The sequence below is a fragment of the Podarcis raffonei genome, chromosome 13 (genome assembly GCF_027172205.1).
Source record: "Podarcis raffonei isolate rPodRaf1 chromosome 13, rPodRaf1.pri, whole genome shotgun sequence".
NCBI classification, from domain to species: domain Eukaryota; kingdom Metazoa; phylum Chordata; class Lepidosauria; order Squamata; family Lacertidae; genus Podarcis; species Podarcis raffonei.
The window spans coordinates 4,508,676-4,533,728 of record NC_070614.1 but is presented as its reverse complement, the minus strand read 5'-3'; the positions used below and the strand labels follow the sequence as shown (position 1 = coordinate 4,533,728).

The window sequence follows — 25,053 nt, the reverse complement described above, 5'->3', positions numbered from 1 at the left end:
GCTCAATGTATTCATGGTTGACTATATAATTGACTCTATGTAGTTAAATATTAATAAATATTTTAAAAATATTTTTTAACTATAACTGGTGACAAATTGGTGGAAATGGTTTGCAAGTAACTTTAGTGTACCAGTTTTTGTCATTTTCTGTGCCATTTTCTTCCTAGAAACCATAGTCTACAGTACTCATTTCTGTTCTTCAGAGAGGTGGACTGAGAAAGTTAATTTGAGCTTAAATAACTCCTCTGCCCTTGGTTTCCCTTATAGACTCTCTGGCTGTGCTTTCTTCCTCTGCAGGGACGCATTGTGGAGTTGCTGCATTTCCGTGCTGACCGCCTTGCCTCGCGTACTGAGGCTGATGTTGCAGAGTCTTCAAGTGAGCAGAGTCTGTCCGGAGGAATTGCCTGTCCTTGCCCAGCTCCTCCGCTTGCTAATGCAACACGGACAGCTTCGAATTCATATGGTGACCAATGAACTTCTGGTGAAACAGATTGTCAAAGATATCATGGTAGGCACTCATGCTCAATCACTGCTTGCTCAGGCTAGTTTTCAGCGTCCCTGATGGCTGTTTAACTTACCTTGGCCTGACGCACACACCTTGAAGCAGACCTTTTCTGTTTGCAAGCGAAGAGCAATGGGCCCTCTGAGAGCCAAGACTAATTTTCCTTTCCTCTCCTGGCCATCAGTGCTGTCTTCGGGTTGGTGGGAATTGTTTCCAAAATGCGTGGATAACATGTTGGGGAAGGCTGCTTCAAACTGTAAAGGGGTGGCCCCCCTGTTGATGAGATTGAGAAAGGCACACCTGAGGGGCGTGTGCATTCTCCAGGCACATCTCCCTGCTCCACTGGGCCTCTAGGCTGAGCAAGCAGCTGTCCTTCCAGCTCCCATTTGCAGTGGGTGAGGGCTGTGCCGCCAAAGTCTGCTTGCAGCATACAAGCAGGGTGCATATGCAGCTCATAGTCCTTGCTGCTCTGAAGGGGACTTGCTTTAAAAAGCAGGGTCATCCCCCCCTATATCTCAAGAATCCCCTTTATAAGGGGATTCTATCCCAGTGCTAGCCCTTTCCATGTTTCAAAGCTCAGTGTGTCCACATACAATATATCCTGTTTGAAAATAAAAGGAGTGAACTATTAGAATGAACAGATGCTGGTCGTTACTTCTATATGTGTGTGAACCTGTCTCCATGAAATCATTAGCTTTGGGTCAATAGCATCCAAAAGTGGTGGAATGTTATTTCTCCTTTAATAAGCATAGCCTGGTACATTCAACACGGTTTGCATTATAACACCTGAAGGGATAATTAGGGAAGTGTCCAAGTACAATGATACAATTTGGAAACATTGTTGCTTTATAAAAGCATTTTCTTTTAATTTACTAAATGCAACTGCTGATTAGCCTAAATAATTCCTCACAGCATACCAGGAAAGAGCCTAATTTATGTAATTCCAATTAACTCTGTTGCTGGAAACCATGGAAGGGGCAAGTGTTGCTCTTGGGCTCCTATTTTGCCTGCTGGTTTCCCAGACGCATCTGGTTGGCCGCTGTGAAACAGGATGCTGGACCAGAAGGGCCAAAGGCCTGATCCAGCAGGACTCTTCTTACATTCTTACGTAACTGTAATCCTCTCTCTTCCCTGTCCTGCCTACTTCATGAGAGAAGCATAAAAAGTTGTACCCAGTGTTTATATTTTCAGAGATGGGAGTTCCAAGTTGTGTTTGAGAAAATAAATATGGCAATATTGTTTTCTCCATAACAAACACTAGTTCATGAAAAGCATCTAAACCAATGAAATTGTGATATTTATAAAAATATATACTGCCAACTTGTACAGAACTAGTATAGAATTTCAGGGTAGTTTACAATAATGTATGCAAGTACAATAAAACACCATAAAAACTATTCAAAATAATCATTAAAATGACTGGCTGATCAAGAAATGTTAAGCGGCTGCACAGGCTTTTTGGCTTAAAAAATGTATTCAGAAGACGCTTGAAAGTCAGTCGCAAAACTATCCCACCATTGAGCTGGAGAGGCTGCAATAGTATAGGTACCACATTTCACATAAAGCCTTCTGTTAGTGTGCTTACAGGAATAAGCTTTATTATGGGTCACCATGTGGAATGCACCCCAAATGTGGGATTGTTAACTATTTTTAGAGAAGGGCAATCTAACCTTTGTTATAAAGAACTAATTACTTTTATTAGTGGCACGCCTACTAGAGGCACAGAATTGGAAAGGATTGGAACATCTGTGTATCTCTCATTGGAGGGATGCGGGTGGCGCTGTGGTCTAAACCACTGAGCCTCTTGGGCTTGCCAATCAGAAGATTGGCAGTTTGAATCCCCACTATGGAGTGAGCTCCCATTGCTCTGTCCCAGCTCCTGCCATCCTAGCAGTTCGAAAGCACACCAGTGCAAGTGGATAAATAGGTACTGTGGCGGTGGGAAGGTAAATGGTGTTTCTATGTGCTCTGGCACTCATCATAGTGTCCCGCTGCGCCAGAAGTGGTTTAATCATGCTGGCCACATGACCTGGAAAGCTTTCTGTGGACAAACACCAGCTCCCTTGACCTGAAGTGAAATGAGCGCCACACCCCATAGTCATCTTTGACTGGACTTAACCATCCAGGGGTTCTTTACCCTTTTACCTTACCTCCCATTGGAAACAGAATGTATGGGCTGTTGCTGTATCAGAAAAATTAACAAAGATTACATGCATTGAATAATACAAAAGATGTAGATGATTTTGTTGAAATATGGCATCCTTTTATAAAATACTTTACTGATAGTCCCGAAGAATGGCAACTACCGAAATCACAGATTGGGACTCTGACAAACTTAACTAGAGTGATCTGTCCAAGAGGAAGGCAAGGGGGATTTTGTTTTTGTATCCTCTCTCTCTTTTTTTAATTGTTATGCAGTATATAGGAAATCAATAAAACTATATTTATTTATTTATTTTAAAAAGTCAGAAGCAAGGGTATGTTGAAAAATTCCAAGCAGTAACTCTGTTTTCTGATTCTAGGTATTGAAGAGTGGCGAAGTTCAAGACCAGTGGCTGACAGACCTCCATTACTATTACAATATATACTTAGCCACACATCCCCCAGGATCTGGTGCAGCTGACACAGTATATTAAAGAGAACGACTGCATTTGATTGCGGGTCTCAGTGCAAAATGTCAATTTTCTGTGGAAATTGAAGTTACATTTCATTAAAAAGACTTTTTCATGTAAAAAGCTACTTTTCCTGTATTTGTACCAAAAATTCAAAAGCAGCCGGTTCTGATCTGAGCAGCTTGCTGCCATCACTAAGGGCCAAACTATACATGATGTAAAACGTGTCTTTGCGTTTCAAAGGTGGAAAGTGTCTGCTGGTAAGACTGACAACTTCTGAAATTGCAGCAGGCCTGGAAGGGAAGCTTCCACTTCCCCCCTGCTGTGATCCTGAGGACAATCCCTTGTCTGAAGCTGGTGCAAAGGGGGATTTCTTTCCAGTGCAAATAGCAGCTGCCCCATAAGCGTGCAGGGAGAGGAACTTTCATGGGGATGCTGCTAATGTCGAGGCCAGAAGAGAACTGTGCAGGAAGGTGCTTGCTCTACCCCTTAAGGGATATAGGGCATTTTAAAAGCTGCTTTTGGAGGAGAGTGAACACTAAGTTGGCTAGAGTGAATGAAGAGATTGTGGAGAAATGCCAGTTTCATTGGGTGGCCTCTCAGCTCCCGCCCCAGGCAAGTTTTGTAACACGTTATTCTTGATTATGTAGTAAAAAAAAAAAATCCTTTTGCATATTATTTTTCTTATAAAACTGAGGATTGTCTTAACTATCTTTTTATTATTAACCTGAGAGTTTGCCATCCTTGCTCATTTTCATAGTTCACAAAGTTCAAGCCAGAGTTGTCCAAACTAGCAGAGAGCTGCAAAACCTGTTGGATATTTTGGCGAATGCAGTGGTTTGACAAAATATAACGACTTCATCTGTCAGCGTGGAACTGCTGACTTGTGACTACTTTTGAGCAAGGTGTCTTGAGTACTGTTGGTTCTCTTGGAAGGAAGGAAGGAAGGAAGGAGCAAATCATTGAGGATTTCAGCTGCCAGGCTGGTGTGAACCTTTTGGGCCTTGTATATTACTGATTAAAAAAAAGGAATTCTACTCAAACTTTGAGAAAATTGGTTGTGTGTTTTTTCATTTTATTTATATGGTGACAGTGGGAGCATTCTAGTTGTCGCTAGTTCACTCAGTAAGCAGAAAGTTTTCAATAATGTAAAGTTTAATGGATTTTACTGTTTTTCGAGAGTGGAAGTTTTCAGAATCTGGAACTGTTTATGATCCCTTAGGTGAATACAATGATGAAAATACTATTAAAGGTAATTTTAATATGTCCATATATAATTGATAGGTTCTCCTTATGCTATAGGTCAGTCTTGCTTTCATGCCTTGATCTGGTGTGCTTCATTTTTACTGTTGTTGTAGGTTTCATACTGGATGAAAATGGTCTAAATTTCCTTTTGTTTTCCAGCAGGCAAAGGTACTGCAATCCATTTTCTGCAAAGCAACTATAAATTAGTATGTTTGGCCAACGAGGAGTGAAAATACTTGACATTTCTCTCATTAATAAACTTGTATTGAGCACCAGAGCTACTTAAAGCTGCCTCATCCAACCAAAAACCATTAAACCATTCTTGAGGAACCTTTATTTCTGCTTGCTCTTTAGGTTAACCTATCAAATTTGAACACTACCATTATAATACTCATCTGCAAAATTTTATTTAAAACATTTATTTACCACTAGGGCTTTTTTTCCAGCTGAAACTCAGTTCCAGCACCTCTAAGGTGGTGCCATTGCCATTATAAGAGAACAAGGGAGGCATTCATGGTGAGTTCCACCCCTTTTTACTAGAAAAATAGTACTGTTTACCACTGTTAGTTATACTGCACCTTGAAATTTTTTATCACTTGAGGAGTCATTACTCTTTTGCCCAGTAAGAAGTGCTGTATACAGGTATCAGAAATGCAACAAACACAACCATGTTTTTTCAATGTTTAAAGCGAAGTATAGCCACGTTGCAATATATCCTATTAAAGGTCAAAAATGTGTAATTTTTATTACATTCTTATGAACCTTGAGTTACCTTCTAAGGATTCTCAAACTAAGTGTGCAAGTCTGGGCTTTGAAAGCATGTTCCAAATCAAGCTTAGCAAAAGTTTAAAAGAAAATTAAATTGGATTTTTATTGGTAGTTTGTTGGTAACTTTGGCACTTACACACCAACTGAATTCTTCTACTTCTCAACAAGATGCCTTAACTTTTAAAGGGAATGCTGGTTTACCTTTTATATCACTTCTGTGACACACATCAAGTAGAATCAAATTCGCTCTAGAAACGTGTCAGATACACCCTATAGCTCTGGTTGCTGACAGTTCTGAACTTCTTTGAAAAACCTCATGCTTAAAGGAAAATGTACTGTCATCTTTAGACAGGGCAAAAGTTTCCTGAGTCACCATCTGGTGAATGAAAGTACTGTTCTTAACAGACTGGGCAAAATCCCTATCACTGTCTTATTCATCACCAAGTTATGAAAAAGCAAATGCATCGAGAAATTGCAAGGCCTACAATTGGACTGTATGGAAAACTCACGGGGGAGACTGGGGGGGGGCACAAGATGAATTAACATTTGAGGAAGTTTTAAGGTCTTGCATAGATGGCTGTGTGAAAGTTGGCAGGTGAAAAGACTTGATAACTCCCCAAGCTATATTCAGAAGGGCACAACAAAGAACCTTTCTGAGATTACAAAGGCCTCCAGTCACAGCAAGTTAACTGGGAGGGTGAAAACTAGAAGGGAGATCAACATTTCAGCGTCATCAAAATGAAGTAATACCCTACACTACAATTTAATAATAATGAACAATACCACTGTAATTTGCAGCCATCTACAGCATATTGTTAAGAAATGTTCATCCCAATTCCAAATAATCAATTGACCGACTTTTGTTGAGGAAGGTTTCCCGATTGTTGGTTTAATCCAAAATCTACACACTTTTGTAGCAAGAAATAAATAAAGTGCAAGTCCACCCCCTAATCTAGTGAATGGATCTGATCAATAAAACCGAAGGAATGAAGTTGTTTCTGGTGTTGTTTGGCCCATTCTGATTCTAAACCAAATATATCACATTTAATTAAGGATACACCAGCTATCAACCAATTTTGATTTTTAGGCCAACAAGCGGTACCTGATAGTATCTGTAGTTCAGAAAGCTTGTATTTTGAAGAAGGAGGTCTCACTGGATGATAGACTCTTCCCTCTTGAGAGCGCCCTTTAAGAACAAGTTTTCAAATCAAGTGTGAACATTTGTGCTTGTATTTCTACATTTTTCACTCTTTGTTCTACTGTAGTTATTGTTCAGCTTTAGAGAGGGGGACACAACAAAACTGAACAGTGTAAATACAACTGCTAGCATGCTCATTTAACCTTTTGTTGCCACCCTTACTCTTAAGACCCGCTGCAATGCCCTCTGAGAATGCCACTGAACAGGAAGACAGAACAGCTTAAATGATGCCTGAGTTTTTATGTTGTTGGGGGTCTCGGTGTGTGAGGCAGGGAAGAGTTAATTTCACAAAAAAAAAAAACCTCCCAACACCCTGAACTCCAGTTAGGTTTTTAAAAAGCTTCCACTGGCACCAATGGAGGCTTTGTATTTTTTTTTTAAGCCTAATTACTTCTCAGGAAATGGCCAGGGTGAAGAGCAGGAGGCTCCTGCGAGCTGTGGGAAGTCTGTGGGCAGTGGATTCCCAGCTCTCTTTCAAATATATTCAGAGAGTGTACATCTGCAGGACAAATATATCCATTTCTGATGATGCTGGAGTTGCATTATGTTCCAACGTTTTTAACTGGAGAGTATGACACAAACAAATGCAATCCTTAACTCCTCAAAATAAGTACCCAAGAAAATGCTTTCCTACCGTATATCTGTTTCAAGGTGGATGGCTTCTGCGTAGAGTTTAAACCTGAGTTGCTTTTGTTCGTGGACTTGAGGTTTTTGCTGGAGGAAATTGATTTCAAAGGGGTTTGGTTCAGCTGCTTGCTCCAAGCAACCTCAATGCAAAAGGCAGCTGTTTCTTGTTGCCACTTGTCTTCATTGTCCTTGCACAGCCGCTTGACACTAAAAAGCTGAAGAAACTGTCGCCTTAACTGGTAGCTGGAAGAAGAAAAGAAAAGAGAGGAATGCTCATTTTTAAGTGTCCTCTTATCAACCCTAAAGTTTCCCATAACCCTCTTCACTTCATTATTAACTGGGAAAACAAAATTTCCCCTTAATTGGATCACTTTTGTGGGATAAAGAGGTTTCTTCAGCAAAGGAAGGTCTGAGTTAAATAAGATCCATTAATTTGATATACCTAACATCAAACTTTAAGCTTGCCAGGCACGTATTTATGTTTTGTCTTAATTACGAAGAACCTCCATTCCAGAAAAGGGGAAAACTCAATCAGACTAACAGCCTAGCAGCTCCCACCTCCTGAGGGTCTTTTTGGGGGGTGTCCATGCTGTGCTCTTCTCCCAGACCTTTGATCTACAATCTATTGGGTGATTCAGGTTTTGAACCACATTTGTGCCATAGGAAGCCTGTTAGTCTTTAAAAGTGCCAAAACACGATTTGCATTATTTTTCTTAAAATAGTATTATTTCGGTTTTGTTGATGCTCATAAATCTCTGCTAATTATGTTTAGTAATAGAAATACATGCCACCTTAGATGTTATACCACGGCATGTCCACCGTAGCTAACTGGCAACCCCTGCTTGCATTGTGGATTGGAATGAAAAGAGCTAAATCTCCTGCATGGAAACATTGCTCATGAAGTTCAGTTTATTTTGGTAGTTGTTGAGCTGAGAGGAAAGGCAAAGATGCATAATAAGGACTGGATAACACATAGATTTGTGAAGATCTGGATCTATATCACCCATTAATTTTGTATTTATGATGGGATGTGGTAAAATAATGTTGATAGCTGTTTTCTGTGACCTGGTGTTCGTTTTGCATGTGCTTTATATCTGCTTTGCTACAATTAAACTATTACCAAGGGCAGGAAAGAACAGGGACTAGGAAGCTTGAAGGAAAAAAACATAAACTGTGTGTTTCATCTATTGATAGGCCCATGCTTGGATTGCAAGGAATGAACTTAGCTCCTTCTAGTTAGCCAGCATGCCACCATGTCACCTGAAGGACATGAGACTATTCTCACAGTGGCCTAACATGCCCACAGGGAGAATTCAACCCCGGTGCCCTCTTCTCTCCTGTGGCTTCCAGCAGCTGGTATTTGGAAGTATTTCTGCCTCAAACTGTGGAGGCAGAGCAGAGCCTTCATGGCTGGCTGCCAATGGCAGCCCTCTCCTCCATGAATTGGTCAAATTCTCTTATCAAGTCATCTAGGTCGGTGGCCATCACTGTGCACTATGTGAAGAAGCAGTTCCTTGGATTTGTTCCGAATCTTCCAACATTCAGTTTTATTGGAAGTCCACGAGTCCTAGTGTTACAACAGGCGGGGTGGGGACTTTTCTCTATCTACTTTCTCCATGCCAGGCATAACTTTATATACTTCTATCCAGTCCCATACAAGTCTTATTAGAATAAAGTTATACTATTAAACAAAAAAAGCAGCTGGCCCCTGACACGCCCTCCCCCCCGGGTGCCAGCTTAGTCCTCCGAGGCCCAAGGCAAGTGTACAGTGGTACCTCTAGTTACGGACTCAATCTGTTCCGGAGTGCCAATTGCACCCCGAAAAGTCCATAACTAGAACGCCGCTTCTGCTCATGTGCGAAGCTTCTGCGCACACATGCGTGGCGAAACCTGGAAGTATACAAACACGGTTTGCCGTGTTTGCAAGCCGAAAAGACGCAACATGAACCTAACACAACATGAGGTATGACTGTACTTGGCTACCCTGCAAAGGCCTGCTTTTAGCATATTGCCTCTTACCTTTTCTCTAAACGAATAAATCCCAAATGCTGCAACTTTTCTTCATAGGGGAGCCGCTCCATCTCCCTGGATCATTTTGGTTTCCCTCTACTGAACCTTTTCCAACTCTACAATTATTATTTTTTAGGCAAGATGACCAGAACTGTACACAGTATTCCAAATGTGGTTGCACCATCAAATTGTATGATAACAGATTTAGTTTCAGATGCTTTCCTAATGGAAAGCATGGAATTTGTCTTTTTCATGGGTCTACATCTTCACTGCACTACCTACTGTGTTCCCAAGGTCTTGCTCTTGGTCTGTCACCACCAGTTCATGAGCATACACACAGATCCCACGTTCTGAGCACAATGCACTCCCAGGAAATCATTTGTTAGGCAAGCGTTCACATAACAAGCTAGCAATTTCCATTTATTCCCCATGGGAACATTTATCTCCCTACTCCTGCCATGGCTTCTTCTAAAATGGCTGCAGCCAACCAGCAACAGAGAGACAATAGAAGATACTGGACAGATCCCAGTGCCTTGCAGGAGGCAAGTCTTAAGAACTTAGGCAGACCATTGTGATGAGGGAAGTTTTAGGCATAACAGACAAAATTAAAACTGACAAATCAATGGAGCTGGACAGCATCCACCTGAAAGTTCTTTTAAGAACTCAAATATGAAATTGCTGACATTCTAACAAAAATATGTAACTAATCCCCCAGATCCAACCTCCATACCTGAGGGCTGGAAAGTAGCCAATATAACAAAAAGGTGGATCCTGGAAATTATAGGCCATATAGCTTAACATCTGTTCTGGCAAAACTGGTGGAAAGTATTGTTAAACATAAAATAACCAAGCATATAGAAGACCAAGTCTTGTTGAAGCAAAAGCCAGCATGGCTTCTTACAAGGGCAAGTCCTGTCTCAAAAACATATTAGATGCATGTTCCCCTTTCACATGATATCTGAAAACATGGAAAGAGGATATTTGAATCATGCATCCTTCACTGACAAGTCCTTTTAATACATGAAGTGGCTAGAGGATGAAAAGAGGTGCACTAATGCATCCGGCATAGCAGCTTGTTTTTGGACTGAATAGGCCTCCGTCCAGTGCCCTTGATACATCAACTGCAAGCTTGGCTTCATGTTGATCAAAGAATGCCAGTATAGCCACAACTGTATAGGACTTGATGAAATGAGAAGTGGTAATTAAAATGAAATCTGCTAAACAAGAAGAAATAGCCAAGTGTCCCCTCATTTTGAGTTTTGTAAGCTGGATATCGTTCAACATTCTCTGTTGCTTTTTCTGCTTTCTTTGTTTGATGGTGTATTTTAGTGTGTACTCTTTATTTTACGTTTTGGTTGGTTGCCTTCATTTTGTGTTCGGCATCCCTATCTATACTGATGAAGGGTCAAAAATATTTGTAATAAAGCAAAATAAATGAGTACCTTCTCCAAGCCCGTTGAATTATTTCAGCAGCACAGTTCTTCTTTTGGAAGAGCTCCTTCCTTGCCCTTTCCTTCTCAATTACTTGCTTCAAGACCTCTGAGGGGACAGGTCCGGTAGCTGGGCTCTTGCAGTGAAGAAAGTGCAATTGATGTTCTGAATTCCTGGGTGCCGTTAGAGCTTGCCTGCTGGGTTTTGCACTGTCTCCATGGCCATTGTCCAGTGCCCGCCTGCTGGGTGTTAGCTTTGCAGTCCTTGCATCATTGACCAGCAAAGGACAGACTTTGTTATTTGCCACCTTACCGGTTTGTGTAACAGCAGCACTTGAAAGGTCCTTTCTGATATTCACGCCTCTCACTTTGGCACTGCCAGGTCTGCTGAACCCAGCTAGGGACCATTTCTCATCATCTTTGCTTTTTGCCTTCTGCTGCTGTGGGGTGCCTTTAAGGGCCATCTCAGAGTGTCTTGAATTCCTTGTGCTTCCATCAGTGCATTTACTAGTCTGAACCCAAACTCCTGTTTCTTCACAATGGTCTATACTGTTGTTTAATGACTGACTTGGATTTTTTGATCTTTCCCCAGAAGAGGCAGCTTTAGCGCTAGAGTCGTGCCTCTTCTTGGCATGTGTGAAGGTGGCATTTGCTCTCACAGTAGGTTCCTTGAGCTTTTTACCATTCTTGCTTGAGCCAGCAGATACAACTTGATGCCCATCATTTTCTCTACTGGAACGGGAAGGGGCGCAGACAGTCTTGCATTTGCTGTTTTCCCTGGATACCTCTTGGGAGACAAAGATAAATAATAATTTAAATAACTCTAATTTCCTAAAAGCAGTTAGTCAGATTGACAAATACTGAGACACAATACAGTTAGGATAAATGTAAAAGCTTAATTGTATTCAAGGGGAATCATTTTTGGAAGTCAAGGTAGGGGACCCAGTTTTAAAATTAAAATATTGTTTAAATGTTTCATAACTAACTAAAATAAAAAGACCATGGAAGTCAGAGAACAAAGCATTCAAAAGGTTAAAACTGTTTTATGTACAGCTTTCTGCTAAGAATTTAATTCATGCTCATTGATAATGTTCCCTGCAGATCTAATAGTTCATGGAACAAAGTGCATTATCAAACTATTCAATACAGAACTTATTCATGCAATCACATATTCTCCTTATTCTATTCAATAAGAGCTTATGAAATGTAATTATAGTTTCATTAATTATATAATTAATTAAACAATTATATAATTGTTACAGCACTTATTGAGCATATAAATACAAAGCTTCCAGGTCAAAAATCACCCCCTGGCTTGTATCACCCCCAATAAAGGAACATCCTTTGCAAGGGAAGCTCACAAAATTATGAAAAGGAAATCCATTCTTCTGGAGATGCCAGGAGTGAATTTCACCCTCTTTTGATATTAAGGTAGCAAAGCAATGAAACGGAAGTCTTGAAACTGGAGACTAGCTACCCATGAAACCCTGAGCTCTTACCAGGCACCTTGTTGGAGTGGGGAGCTGTTGGCCTGTTGTGCTGCAACACAAGCGCTGCAGAAGACCAGGGGATGGCATTGCACTGGTCAGGTGACACAACAGCCCAATCATTTTTCAGCTGATCCTATAAAGCAGTGGACTCTGCCCATGGGCATAGCCAAGGGGGGCTGGGGTCAGCCCCCCCTAAATCAATAAAAATACTTAACTGATGTTCTACCCGCACCCACAACATAAAGCCTGCCTCCCCTAACAAATCCGGGCTACACCCATGAGTCTTCCCTAATCCTGAGCCCCAAAAACTCATTGGCCAGACAGTGACTGAGCTGCTCTTAGACTGCCCATCACTTACTCAATGGCAACCAGCCCTTATCAATGGGAGGCCCAGAGGATGGCAACATGGGAATGGGCCTTCTTGTGGTGGCTTCCCACTTGTGGACAGCTCTCCCCAGGGAGACTCAGCTGGCACCTTCAGTGCATAAACATTCCTCTTCCCCCTTTGGCTGATTATCTATGGCCTTCTTAATGTGTCTGGGACGTGTGTTGTTTGTTGGTGATGTTATATTATGGATTTTGTGTTTTTATACTGTAAACCACCCTATGATCTTCAGAAGAAAGGCAGTATATGATGATTTGTTAATTATTCTATATGATTTATGCACTACTTGTGGTGTTCTGGGACGGGGGTGGCGCTGTGGGTAAAACCTCAGTGCCTAGTACTTGCTGATCGTAAGGTCGGAGGTTCGAATCCCCGCGGCGGGGTGAGCTCCCGTCGTTCGGTCCCAGCTCCTGCCCACCTAGCAGTTCGAAAGCACTCTTAAGTGCAAGTAGATAAATAGGGACCGCTTTATAGCGGGAAGGTAAATGGCGTTTCCGTGTGCGGCGCTGGTGCTGGCTCGCCAGAGCAGCTTTGTCACGCTGGCCACGTGACCCGGAAGTGTCTCCGGACAGTGCTGGCTCCCGGCCTCTTAAGCGAGATGAGCGCGCAACCCTAGAGTCGGACACGACTGGCCCGTACGGGCAGGGGTACCTTTACCTGTGGTGTTCTATCATGCTATTGTTATTTATTGCTTGTAAGCCGCTTTGGGATTGATTTGAATAAAAAACAGCATAGAAATATAATGAAACAAATCAAATATATAAATTTAATAAATAATAATAATGACAACAACAACAACAACACCGAGATTACAAACCCATTTCCTTTTTTTGATCTTCGCCAAACAGCTCTTCGGAGTGATGTTTGTTCTTGCTAGTCACTTTGTTTGGCAAGACTGTGGCTGAGTTTCTCTTGACCTTCCCTGTTTGGGTTTGACACAGGCTGCCAGAGGGAGGCCTTTTACCAAGGGCATCGTCCCCTTGCTGGGTGCAGCCTTGTGCCGCCTGAAGTCTCAAGGGACTCTTCTCTGTCTCAGAAGTGAACTGCTGCTGAACCTGGCCCTTGCTGGACCTGGAGTTCCGCATTTCTTTCTGCAGTTCTGTGGCTTTCCTTCTGTTTTCTTCCTCACGTTTCCTATAAGCAATAGTTTATACTGTTCATTAAAACTGCCTGAAGCACAGTATTAAAATGAAAGGCACTCCTGGAAACATGAGAATTTACAACAAACAAACAAGAATCCCTCTTGTACCGCACTTTTCCTCTAGTGGATGAACAACCCTGTAAAGTAGTTTAGCATGAAAATTATAATACTGAAAACACACTATTGAATTACAAGGAAAAAACTAAAGGGCCTTACACGTCTTACCTTCCCTGTCCCAACTTGCCCCCCTAACCAGTAAGAAAATTATGAAAGGCCAGGAGCAATGCGGGAAAACAAAGAGATGTTTCCTTTTTAAAAAGAAGCCTGGAAAAGGAGAGAGAAGGTGCACGATTGCTCCTCTGTTCTCAGTTCAATACTGCTGCTGAGAACTCAGCAGGAAGCTGGATGGAAAAGATGAACCCTCTTTGGTTCTCACCATCAGCTTTAGAGAATTTGTAACATTGAGTGACTGTGCTTTCGGGTGCCACTAGGTGCCATCTTGTTCTCAATGCTATTTAACTTCTACTATATGAGACAGTCATGAGGAAACTTGGGAGGGCAGTATCACCAGTATTCCCCTTGTTCTCTCTATCATCTGAGTCAGGTGTGTTAATGCAGGTTCTGGACCAGTAATCTACTGGTGGGCTGGATGGGAGCCAGGAAACAGAAGGTGAATCTTGTGGGTGGTGGGTGGTTCCTGTGTCTGGGAATTAGGCACTTTGCCTATTGTGGATGGGGTCATTATCCTTCTGCGGGAACAGTTTGCGGGGTGGTAATAACCAGAAAGAGGGCCTTTTCTCTGGTAGCGCTCACATTCTGGAACACGCCCCCCCCCCGCTTCAGGCAAAACGTACATAATTTGCAGTTCTTAAGTAAATTTTGATGACTTGATTGTATTCTGGTTTTCACTATATTGTATATTTTGATGCTATTGTTTTATATTTCACCCTACATCGAGATGCTCGCATATTAATATTTTAATTTAAATAAATAAATTATGCACCATGACAAAAAAAAAACCTAGCTGCAGTAAAAAAAAAAAAGACTATAAAATGGACATGCAGCCCTGATATTTTAAACTTTTAATGCTGCAACCTGGGTTGTAGACTGCTGATAAATGACAGGCTAGTTATATGGCATGCCTTTATCGGTTGTTGTGATTCACAAGTAACAGCAAGAGGTGAAGTCAGTACAAGGTGTCAAGGAAGAGTCTGAATTTTATCTGTCATTGCTATCTTATCAAGCAGCTGATTGAATCTGGGTGCATGAAGAGCTGCTGGCGGAGCCATAGACTGTACTCTGGGCAGGTTGAGGCACTTCAGCATTCAGCCTTTGGCACTGACAGAAGTGGCTCATTCTCAAATAATAGTATCACCAAACAGAAAGCATATGGGTGTCTGTCTCGTACCCAGTACAGATCCGTCTGCCATTTTGATCTGATAAATTAGGCCTTGCTATTCACAGCACAATTATTTCCTTCTCTTTCAAAGAGGCACACAGACGAGGGCTCCCCTCATCATTCCATAAAAGGAAACAAGACAAGCAAGGTACATTCAGCTGCAGTAGAAGCCTTAGCCTTGTCACTCCAGAGTCCATCTGGCAGGCTGGCTAACAGAGCAATTCAACACAACGAAGAGTCACGTGGCTTCTTAAAGACCACAAATAATTAGTATTTTGCTACAAGCTTTTGTGAGCTAGAGCCTCTTTAACAAAAGCATGAAATAGGAAAACAGTAGCCTCAGTCGAGGTGTGTTTGTGATATATTCTCCCTCTCTCTCTCTCTCTCTCTCTCTCTCTCTCTCTCTCTCTCTCTCCATACCCCCGCCCTCATGTACATATGTACACAACCAAGCAATCATCGCCTGGTTTGTGTGGGGGAATGATCAAGTAGGTACAATGGTATTCAGGGATTACTTCATTTTAAAGAGGTTATTTGTTGGGGTTTTTTTGCACATGTGCGCCACTTACTTGGCAGCGGCATCCTTCCTCAGCTGTTCGTGCTTCATTAAAAGATTTTTCCTATCTTGGAAAGCTTTCCTAACTTTGTATCCTTTATAGACGGCCTGGATTTTTACAGCTGCAATGTCCTGTATGGCAGCTATGGATAGTGCACTGTGCTCCAACATGAACTGAATCACTTCATGATGAGCTCCCAGCAAGGCGTAATCAAGAGGCGTGTACCTGAAAGTAATAAAACATTAGTACATATTTGAACCACAGGACAAGCAGATACTGTAATTAACAAAAGGAAACAAAAAACAGTTTCTCAAACAGCACGTCAGCGCCACTGCTTTGTTGGATTCGGAATATTGTAGTATTATATGATTAATTATGCTGATCTGATGTTGCTTGCACTTGTGAGGTGAAGAGCCGGGGAAATGATTCGCTGACAAAACAAGGAAGGAGGGCAACTGGTGTTGCAATTTGCTTGTTTTCTCTGGCAGAGAAATTGACGGTGGCGCAGCAGGAGTGTATGGGCAGATGGGATCAGGTGTCTCCTTGCCATGTATTTGGGGCACAGACTGGAAATAATAATAATAATAATAATAATAATAATAATAATAATAATAATAATAATTTATTATTTATACCCCGCCCATCTGGCTGGGCCTCCCCAGCCACTCTGGGCGGCTTCCATAAAAACCAAAAATACAGTAAAATATCACACGTTAAAAACTTCCCTGAACAGGGCTGCCTTAAGATGTCTTCTGAATGTCAGGTAGTTGTTTATCTCTTTGACATCTGCTGGAAGGGCGTTCCACAGGGCGGGCGCCACTACCGAGAAGGCCCTCTGCCTGGTTCCCTGCAGCTTTGCTTCTCGCAATGAGGGAACCGCCAGAAGGCCCTCGGCGCTGGACCTCAGCGTCCGGGCAGAATGATGGGGGTGGAGACGCTCCTTCAGGTATACTGGACCGAGGCCGTTTAGGGCTTTAAAGGTCAGCACCAACACTTTGAATTGTGCTCGGAAACGTACTGGGAGCCAATGTAGGTCTTTCAAGACCGGTGTTATATGGTCTCGGCGGCCGCCCCCAGTCACCAGTCTAGCTGCCGCATTCTGGATTAGTTGTAGTTTCCGAGTCACCTTCAAAGGTAGCCCCACGTAGAGTGCATTGCAGTAGTCCAAGCGGGAGATAACCAGAGCATGTACCACTCTGGCGAGACAGTCCGCAGGCAGATAGGGTCTCAGCCTACATACCAGATGGAGCTGGTAAACAGCTGCCCTGGACACAGAATTGACCTGCATCTCCATGGACAGCTGTGAGTCCAAAATGACTCCCAGGCTGCGCACCTGGTCCTTCAGGGGCACAGTTACCCCATTCAGGACCAGGGAATCCTCCAAAGGGGCTTCCAGCTGCCATCAGCTGTAGCAGCCGTTGGAACCAGAGGCCACTACATCTTCAAACCATGTGGTCCATCATTAAAGGGCAGCATAAACACTCCCCAACGTGCTAAACTGTCCCCATCCTGTATTTTCCCACAGCCACTCAGCAGCACCCACAGTACAACATTAGAAATCAGTGCAGGTGCAATTGAATAATCAAGAGCCATTACATCTTCACTAGCCTCCAACTTTCACCGCCTGCTTGCAAGGCTAGCTTTCTCCAAATGGACAGAATAGTATCATTTTATTCTATAGCAGCAGATATAAAAGAAGAGTGTGAATGCAGAGGTTTCAGTCAAATACACTTACTTCAGAGTAAGTCGCATTGAAGTCAGTGGGACTTATTTCTGAATAGGCATAGAATCATAGAATCATAGAGTTGGAAGAGACCACAAGGGCCATCGAGTCCAACCCCCTGCCAAGCAGGAAACACCATCAGAGCACTCCTGACATATGGTTGTCAAGCCTCTGCTTAAAGACCTCCAAAGAAGGAGACATTTATAGGATTGTGCTGTGAAATGCCCAAATGCTTTGAAACTTTGAAAAGAAGAGGTGAGGACTTCAGGAGCAGCTGTGATTTAAAAGTAGGAATTTATAATACAGTGGCACCCCGCAAGACGAATGCCTCGGAAGACGAAAAACTCGCCAGACGAAAGAGTTTTTTGTTTTCTTAGCCGCTTCGCAAGACGCATTTCCCTATGGGCTTGCTTCGCAAGACGAAGCTTGCCCCGCAAGCTCCGGGGATAGCGGGGAAGCGCAGCGCGCCTTCCCCTCTGTCCCCGGATCTGTTCTGAAGGCTGGTGGCGGGGAGAAGATCGCTACTCCCCGTTGCCAGCCCCGCAAGCTCCGGGGACAGAGGGGAAGGCGCGCTGCGCTTCCCCTCTGTCCCCGGACCTCTTCTGAAGGCGGGCGGCAGGGAGAAGAGCCCTTCTCCCCACCGCCAGCCCCGCAATCTCCGGGGACAGCGGGAAGCGCAGCGCGTCTTCCCCGCTGTCCCCGGACCTGGTCTGAAGGCGGTCTCCATAGGAACGCATTAATTGATTTTCAATGCATTCCTATGTGAAACCGTGCTTCGCAAGATGAAAAACTCGCAAGAAAAAACTCGCGGAACGAATTAATTTCGTCTTGCGAGGCACCACTGTAATAATAATTTTTTTATTTGTATCCCACTCATCTGACTGGGTTGTCCCAAAGAAGTAGATAAAATGATTCCAATTGATACAAGAAGCTTTTCTTAATCAAATCATTTGTCTGCCGTCACAGTACTCAGGAAGTGCTAACCAAGGAATCTTTTCAACTGACAAGGAATCTTTCTCATAAGGATCCTGAATGATCAGTTGGAACCCTCAGCATCCTGCTGTGACCTGCACCTTAAGGATAAAATCATTATCATCCACGGAATTCAGCAGAAAAACAGGATATTTCCTTAGCTCCATTTTGTACAGCTGCTTGAACGGTTTCCAGTTATTGCAGCCTAAAAACATTACAGTGTTGGTGTAATCCTGAGGGGGTACTTGTGTACCAGGCCCAGAGTCAGGAGGGACTGTGGACTCTGAGCTTTACTTTTTAAAAGAATATCTGCAGCCTTTATAGAATCAAAGTTATGCGGCAAAATGCCCAGGCACCATTCAAAGCAATTGCACTGTGAGTAAGAGCCTTTCATTGTTTTCAGCCAATGAGAAAAGTCAGAGTGTAACTGATGAGTGCTAAAGAGTAATTGAGAGATGTCAGCCCAAGGGAAGACCCCAAAGTCACATGATCCAGGAAGTCCCTTCTCCAGACAACAAAGAAAGGGAAGCCGTTTGGGGGTCTGTTTTGGTGCATGTCTCTCTAGAGATTTCTCTGGATTCAGATAATGGAGAAAGACTGGCTCATTTTGAAAGGATTTCATGGCTAATTTTGAACTTATTATTGCTTTTCTTATGGAGATGAGACTATTGCCAAGAGAAAACACTTAAGAAATCCAGGATTTTAATGTAATGTGCAAGTAGTGTGTCCATCGAAAAGCAAAATGTTGTAGTGGGCTCTTTTTCTTGAAAAAAATCTTGTGTTTTTTCCTCAAGTATGTAAACATTAAAATACAACTGCCTTACAAATGCAAATAAAATCTACCATTTGTATTGCAGGGGGGGTATTGTGGTTGAGAAAGCATGGGTCACGTATGCCCTGAAAAGTAGCTTAGTGTTTCTATATTATTATTGCAGGAAACTGCAATAAAAATCGACATGGTTACAAGCAGATGGTTTAAGGTGGATGTGGTAAGGTGATGGACAGATGACTATCAGTGAAGAGATGTTGACCTCAAAGTGGGGGAAATTTTCTATGAAATAAGTCCTGGCCTTGATGAGAGGGGCAGTACTTGAAATAATGCAAAAATGGCATCTCACACTGGTATGGGTAGCCCATATTAGCCCCTCCTCTTCACTAAAATGTTGGAGAGGGAGTGAAATGTTAGGTTCTAATCAACACATGTAGTGGACACATGGAAAAGTGGCTCAGTTCGGGGAGGAAGTATTTGTCCAATTAAAAGCACTTACTGGACAAAATGTATCTAGATATCCAGCTGGCTTCCCTCAATCTTTTTCATGGAGACAGCATTAAATTACAGTTTAAACCTTTAATGAATTCTCTTCTACTAGCAGCCAGGCTTATAATAATAACAAGATACTGGAAGAAATTAGATTAACAGAATTGTACAGTTGGAAGGGACCAAGAATCATCTAGTCCAACCCTGTGCAATTCAGGAATCTTCTTTGACAAATGGACAAATGGAAAAATAAAATAATAACATAAAATTGACTCAAGGTCTGAAAGCAAAAGACTCCTTCAGAACTGAATGTAACAGCTTTTTCACGTACAGGGATAAAAATGAAAACAGAGGACTTCCCTCACATTATAAAACATTCTGGTTAACTTGAACTGTTTATTGCCTTCTGTGTAAACAGTAGTTTGGGATAAGAACTTGTGTTATTTGGCTGTTAAATTGCACACTTAGAAAACAAACTAACTGCCCAATGAGGATTCATTGGCTATGGAATGGGTTGGTTTTGTTTTTTTTGCAAACTGGTGTGTGTGTGTGTGTAATGACTGGGGTCTTCAACAAAAGCATTTTCCTGCTGGGCTGAATATATATGTAATATTTATATACATTTACATTTATTTTAAAGCTTACTCAATAAAAGCTGTTTCCTGCACACATTCTGCGCAAGTCCACTTGTCTTGACAATAGCCAGTACCCATTCCATAGATTTATACAAACAGTCATGCAAGGCAAAGGTGTCTACAAGCTTAAAGTTACCTGCTACAGACAAAACCAATCCATACATGATACATCAATTTGAACCGTTAGTGTCAGTGCACAAGATGGTCAAATTAAAGTTCTTCCTGATGGTAACCAGGAAGGACACAATACAGGAAAATACAGAAGAAAAGAGACAAAGCCAACCAAATTGGACTTGCCACATGGTGATTGGCTGATAGTCAGATTAGAGTGTCTCAAACTGAAATGTCAATAGAAATTATAAGACAAAGAAGAGAGCACAGAGATTTGAATGTCAAGATCCAAGATGAGTCTTGGAATGGCCTCTTCTGAAAAACAACATCTATAAACATTTATATCTGTTTTTAAATATTACAGCTAACCAGTTCAATTAATAATTTTTAAAGTTCCAATCTAAAATGTGGTCAATTAATTTTATCACAGTACAGGCCTGCTTAGCCCTCTTTTTATCATTAATCACATCGCTTCCAGGAGAGTATTTTGCATATGAAAGGTTACTCATGGAATCTCAACTTGCATAATGTGACTTCAAAATCTAAGAATCAGGCTGTTAATCGTCATATTGGGATGCTTTACATAATTTGTGCAAATATAGTTCTCACCTAAAAACCCATCCCTTATCAGGGAAACAGCAAGGATCTGAAGGCCCCAAGGCAGTTGTGGTCCCCCAATAGACCCCCAAATTGGAGAAAAGTTGAGACTCACTCCTATCCAAGTACCTCCCTCCATTTTATCTCCCATTGATTCTCCAATTGAATTCTCTCCTCCAATGGAAGAGGAAACATTTAAAAAAAAAAATCATGAGGGACAAAATTCAAACCAGTGGCTTCCTAATCTGCAATGCTATAGGTAAAGGTAAAGGTACCCCTGCCCGTACGGGCCAGTCTTGCCAGACTCTAGGGTTGTGCGCTCATCTCACTCTAGAGGCCGGGAGCCAGCGCTGTCCGCAGACACTTCCGGGTCACATGGCCAGCGTGACAAGCTCCATCTGGTGAGCCAGCGCAGCACACGGAACGCCGTTTACCTTCCCGCTGGTAAGCGGTCCCTATTTATCTACTTGCACCTGGGGGTGCTTTCGAACTGCTAGGTTGGCAGGTGCTGGGACCGAACGACGGGAGCACACCCCGCCGCGGGGATTCGAACCGCCGACCATGGGATCGGCAAGTCCTAGGCGCTGAGGTTTTACCCACAGCGCCACCCGCGTCCCTCAATGCGATACCACTGTGCATTAAACAAACAAGAAGATGGAACATAAAGATAGTAGACAAATTATTTAATACCTTTCTTCATTGTTCTCCATATGGTTAGGAAAAGCACCAAATCCCAGCAACAACTTTATAGCATCAAGGTAACCATTGTTGCACAACCAATGTAATGCTGTCCTTCCCTATAATCAGCAGGGCAGATGAAAAGTATGTAAAATAATTGCTTTACATTCTGAAACTTCAGTGCAAATATAAAAATGATCTGTTGGTATGTCAGTACTATAGCGAAATTCAAATCACAATATTTTGAATATATATAAAACCGGGGCCAGCCACCTGAGGCGTATCACAAAATGGACAACCTGGACAACAATTCCAGAAGAATACCATAGTTGAGAGTATCGAAAGCTGCTGAGAAGATGGGGAGGATTAAAAGAAAACATTTTCCCAGTCTCTCTCCCAACAGACAATGAGAACTGCTGGTGCTAATTTCAAAGGATTATATTAATTGCAAACTGAATTATGTGCAAGTGGGTATCAATGATCTTCTAGCAGAAACCATCAGATCCTGGTGTGCTGAGCTCAGATGCTCTTCATCAGATGCGGTCTTTAAAATTAAAATATGTAACTAATTAAAAACTGAATATAATTCTTAACTCGTCTAAATTGTTTTTAAAAATCCACAAGTCCTTCTCCTACTTATTATTAAAGGCAGTGCAATGATGGCAGGTTCAGGTGAGATCTCATGAGATTTCATGGAGTGCACATGATCTCACCAGAAACCACCACCGCTGCCACTTCTCTGCCAGTGGGGTGGGTAGGGTGCCAATGGTGGTGGTGGGTTTGTTGCCTCTTGGGCTTCTGCTGCCTGAGATGGCTGCCTCAGCCTGCCTCATGGGTGGGCCAGCCCTGCCTATATTGTGGCTGCAGCAACTAGGGGAAATTATTGGCACAATTAAATGAAACTGACCCTGGTCACTGTATGGCACTCATTCCATTTGCGTTTTCCACTACCATTTGCTAGGAAAATTCCCTGGGGGGTTGCCTCAGTTCACGTGGCAAGTCCATCATGCGATGTTATAGTATGAGATGGGGACAGGGATCCCCAAGGAGACGCCGTCTTTGGTCATATTCACATTTTGGTAACAACGCAAAGAGAAGTTATCTCTAACAGTGGTGAGAAAAAGCAAGATTCAACAGCACCGTTTTGATCTCATATTACAAAGGCACAAAAAAGGAGACATGTACCTCATTATCTTGAATATTTGGATCTGCATTATTCTCCAACAGCACCACCATGCAATTAATGTAGCCTCCGTAGGCAGCACACTGCAATGGGGTTCTACCTGCATAATCCTGTACATTTGGATTTATTCTATTTTCTATCAATATCTGGCAAACATCAGGGTTTCCTCCCAGAGCTGCCCAGTGCAAGGGAGAGTGTCCATCTTGGTCAACCAAATCAACTCTTGCTCCTCCTGCAACAATAATAGATTTTTTAATTATCCAACGCTGTATGACGCCTGATTCTAGCAGCAGCTTATAAAACTGTACAAAACACAAGAAACAGTCTAAAAGGAATGCCACAATTCCACAGCAACACAAAAGACAGAACTAGCCACAGAATTCAGCTTCCTGAAAACACTGGTCTTTATTAAAACATAGACATGATTCTAACCTACATGGGCTTGGAAGCTATTCTTGAAAGTATATGGGCAATACCTGCTGAAATTTCAGAGCCAGCGGAGTAGCTGAATGAGATTTCCAGAGGTTGCGGCTTCATAGCTCCTCTTCTTCTCCATGATTAGAAAAATCAATATAAACTAGGTAAATAGTAACAACTACAAAATAAGCTAAACTATCCGTATTTCCTTGATTTATATAAAATTCAGTTTTCTTGGTGAAGAATTTTGATTGTATATGACTGCCAAATTCTTTTAGTAGATTATACAGAGCTTTGCCTGTTGGCTCCAAAAAGGCAACACTACATCTAACACAATGACAGAAGATTTGCATATTTGTGCCCCATTAGGCAAAGACTAGGAAAAGTATTAGAATTAAAGATTGCCTAACCAAAAATGCCTGGCTGGAAGCCAATTCCAATATTATTTATGCGAGTTAATGGAGAGAGGGAGCTTTTCAGAAACAAATTCCAAAACTAGCTTTGGGTCAAATGTGAAGTTTAGGCTCAATGACAAACTGTCCCTCTCAGTTAGTTTTAAAACATGACATATAAATACTGCTCAAACAGCCAATGAAAAACTCAGAGGCAACTTCTTCCACATTAATCTAATGTTATCAATCTAAAGGATCAGCATAATCCAAATTTACCTCAAATGTAGCTTTAGGAAGTATTTTGGTGGAAGATCTAATTTTCTGCCCTGATCTTTCAATGTAGATGCATGATAAATACCTTCTTTCAACTCTCTTCCTGTGCCAACTGGGGATTCACTTTCTTCTTGTCTGTCATTACTGTTTATTTCATTTCAAAAACTGAAGACAGCAGTGTTTCTATGAACAAGTCTATAAATGTGTCACAGCTGACCTTTAATGAGAGACTGTATCACTTCTTTATGTCCCATCTCACAGGCACGGAATAGGGGAGTGTGCTTCATGACGTCAGCAGCATCTACCTGGGCATCGTGTTTTAGCAGCAATTGCACGGTGCTGACATGGCCAGAAAGGGCAGCCGCATGTAATGCTGAAAGATGGACAAAAAACAGGGCATGTAAAAATTAGAGGAGAGCAATTAGAATTGTGAATGTAACAAAACTTAAACACCAGGGCAAGAAGGGGGATTTACACTCACCTTCCACCTATTTTTAAACCTATGCATACAACTTATGCATTCTTAATACTATCACTAAATAAATTGCACTAGCTGAGGAAACAGTTTAAGTTACGTTGGTGAAAAGAATCTAATCGGGTTACTGGCTGTTTAGAAAAAAAGAAGTCTGGCAAAAACGCCACCTGCTGCAGGAACTTGGCTGCGTGGTCTGACCCTACTGTACATTCCAGATCCTGTTTTTCAGCACTACACTTGTGGAGCACAAGGCAGTAAACTACTCAACTGGTTGATGCATGAGATGTTTGCAACAATACATTTAAATAAAGGAGCAGCTATGTCAGCAAGGCCTGGTTTCCCCCCCTCCATCATTCATTCTGACGCAGGCAACTTGCTTCCAAGCCTCTGTTCAGTATTTCCTAGTAAGCTCATTTTTCTTGAAGGGAGTCACAGTGACTGAAGAGATTCTTCAGCCAGCTGGTCACAATGAAACCTTTGTTCCACCAACACTTAGATCCCTCTCCATTGTATATAGTGACGGCAAAGTTATAAAGCTGCCCCTGTGCTGCTCCTACGATACTAATCGACATTCTTTTCCCTTGGTATCATTTTGCTAGACAATAACAAATGTCTTGCAATTCTATTAATTGAATTGAAGGGACTCAAATGCAATGGTAGATCTGGGTTCAACTAAGCAAATTTCTTAGCATCCGTATCACAGACCCTTTTGGAAACATGTGCAGCTGGATAATATATACTTTAGCCAAACTTCTTCCATATTTAAAATTGCCAAATGAGACATGATTATGGAAATTCTGTGTGGCTAAACAGTAAAACTTCCCTGAGAGAGTGTGTCTAATTTTAATGGCAAGGGTTGGGTAGGAGTGCAGAACTGCTGCACCTGCCGCTTGCCACTCCCCAAACACTTTTATTTTAGTTGAGGTCCATTCCAGTAAGAGAGCTTGGCTGAGGAGGAAAGCATTTGAGAACAAT

General features: G+C 42.1%; 2 protein-coding genes across 9 annotated transcripts in view; one reads left to right on the top strand and one right to left on the bottom strand.

The window, feature by feature from the left end:
• TEX10 (testis expressed 10) overlaps positions 1-4,157 on the top strand; it is a 36,178-nt gene extending 32,021 nt beyond the window's left edge. For all 7 annotated transcript variants that reach the window (XM_053363000.1, XM_053362997.1, XM_053362998.1 and 4 more), the window contains 2 exons: positions 298-508; positions 3,025-4,157. In XM_053363000.1, the coding sequence (XP_053218975.1) occupies positions 298-508; positions 3,025-3,138 (325 nt within the window). In that variant the 3' untranslated portion in view covers positions 3,139-4,157. The remainder of the gene's footprint in view (positions 1-297; positions 509-3,024) is intronic.
• A 106-nt stretch (positions 4,158-4,263) lies between these two features.
• The window catches only part of INVS (inversin), a 59,601-nt gene continuing 38,811 nt past the window's right edge, over positions 4,264-25,053 (bottom strand). For both annotated transcript variants that reach the window (XM_053362993.1, XM_053362994.1), the window contains exons 8-16: positions 23,821-23,976; positions 22,524-22,753; positions 21,351-21,457; positions 15,377-15,589; positions 13,085-13,401; positions 10,405-11,179; positions 6,960-7,195; positions 6,230-6,313; positions 4,264-4,544 (exon numbers count right to left, since the gene is read on the bottom strand). In XM_053362993.1, coding sequence (XP_053218968.1) covers positions 4,411-4,544; positions 6,230-6,313; positions 6,960-7,195; positions 10,405-11,179; positions 13,085-13,401; positions 15,377-15,589; positions 21,351-21,457; positions 22,524-22,753; positions 23,821-23,976 — 2,252 coding nt within the window. In that variant the 3' untranslated portion in view covers positions 4,264-4,410. The remainder of the gene's footprint in view (positions 4,545-6,229; positions 6,314-6,959; positions 7,196-10,404; positions 11,180-13,084; positions 13,402-15,376; positions 15,590-21,350; positions 21,458-22,523; positions 22,754-23,820; positions 23,977-25,053) is intronic.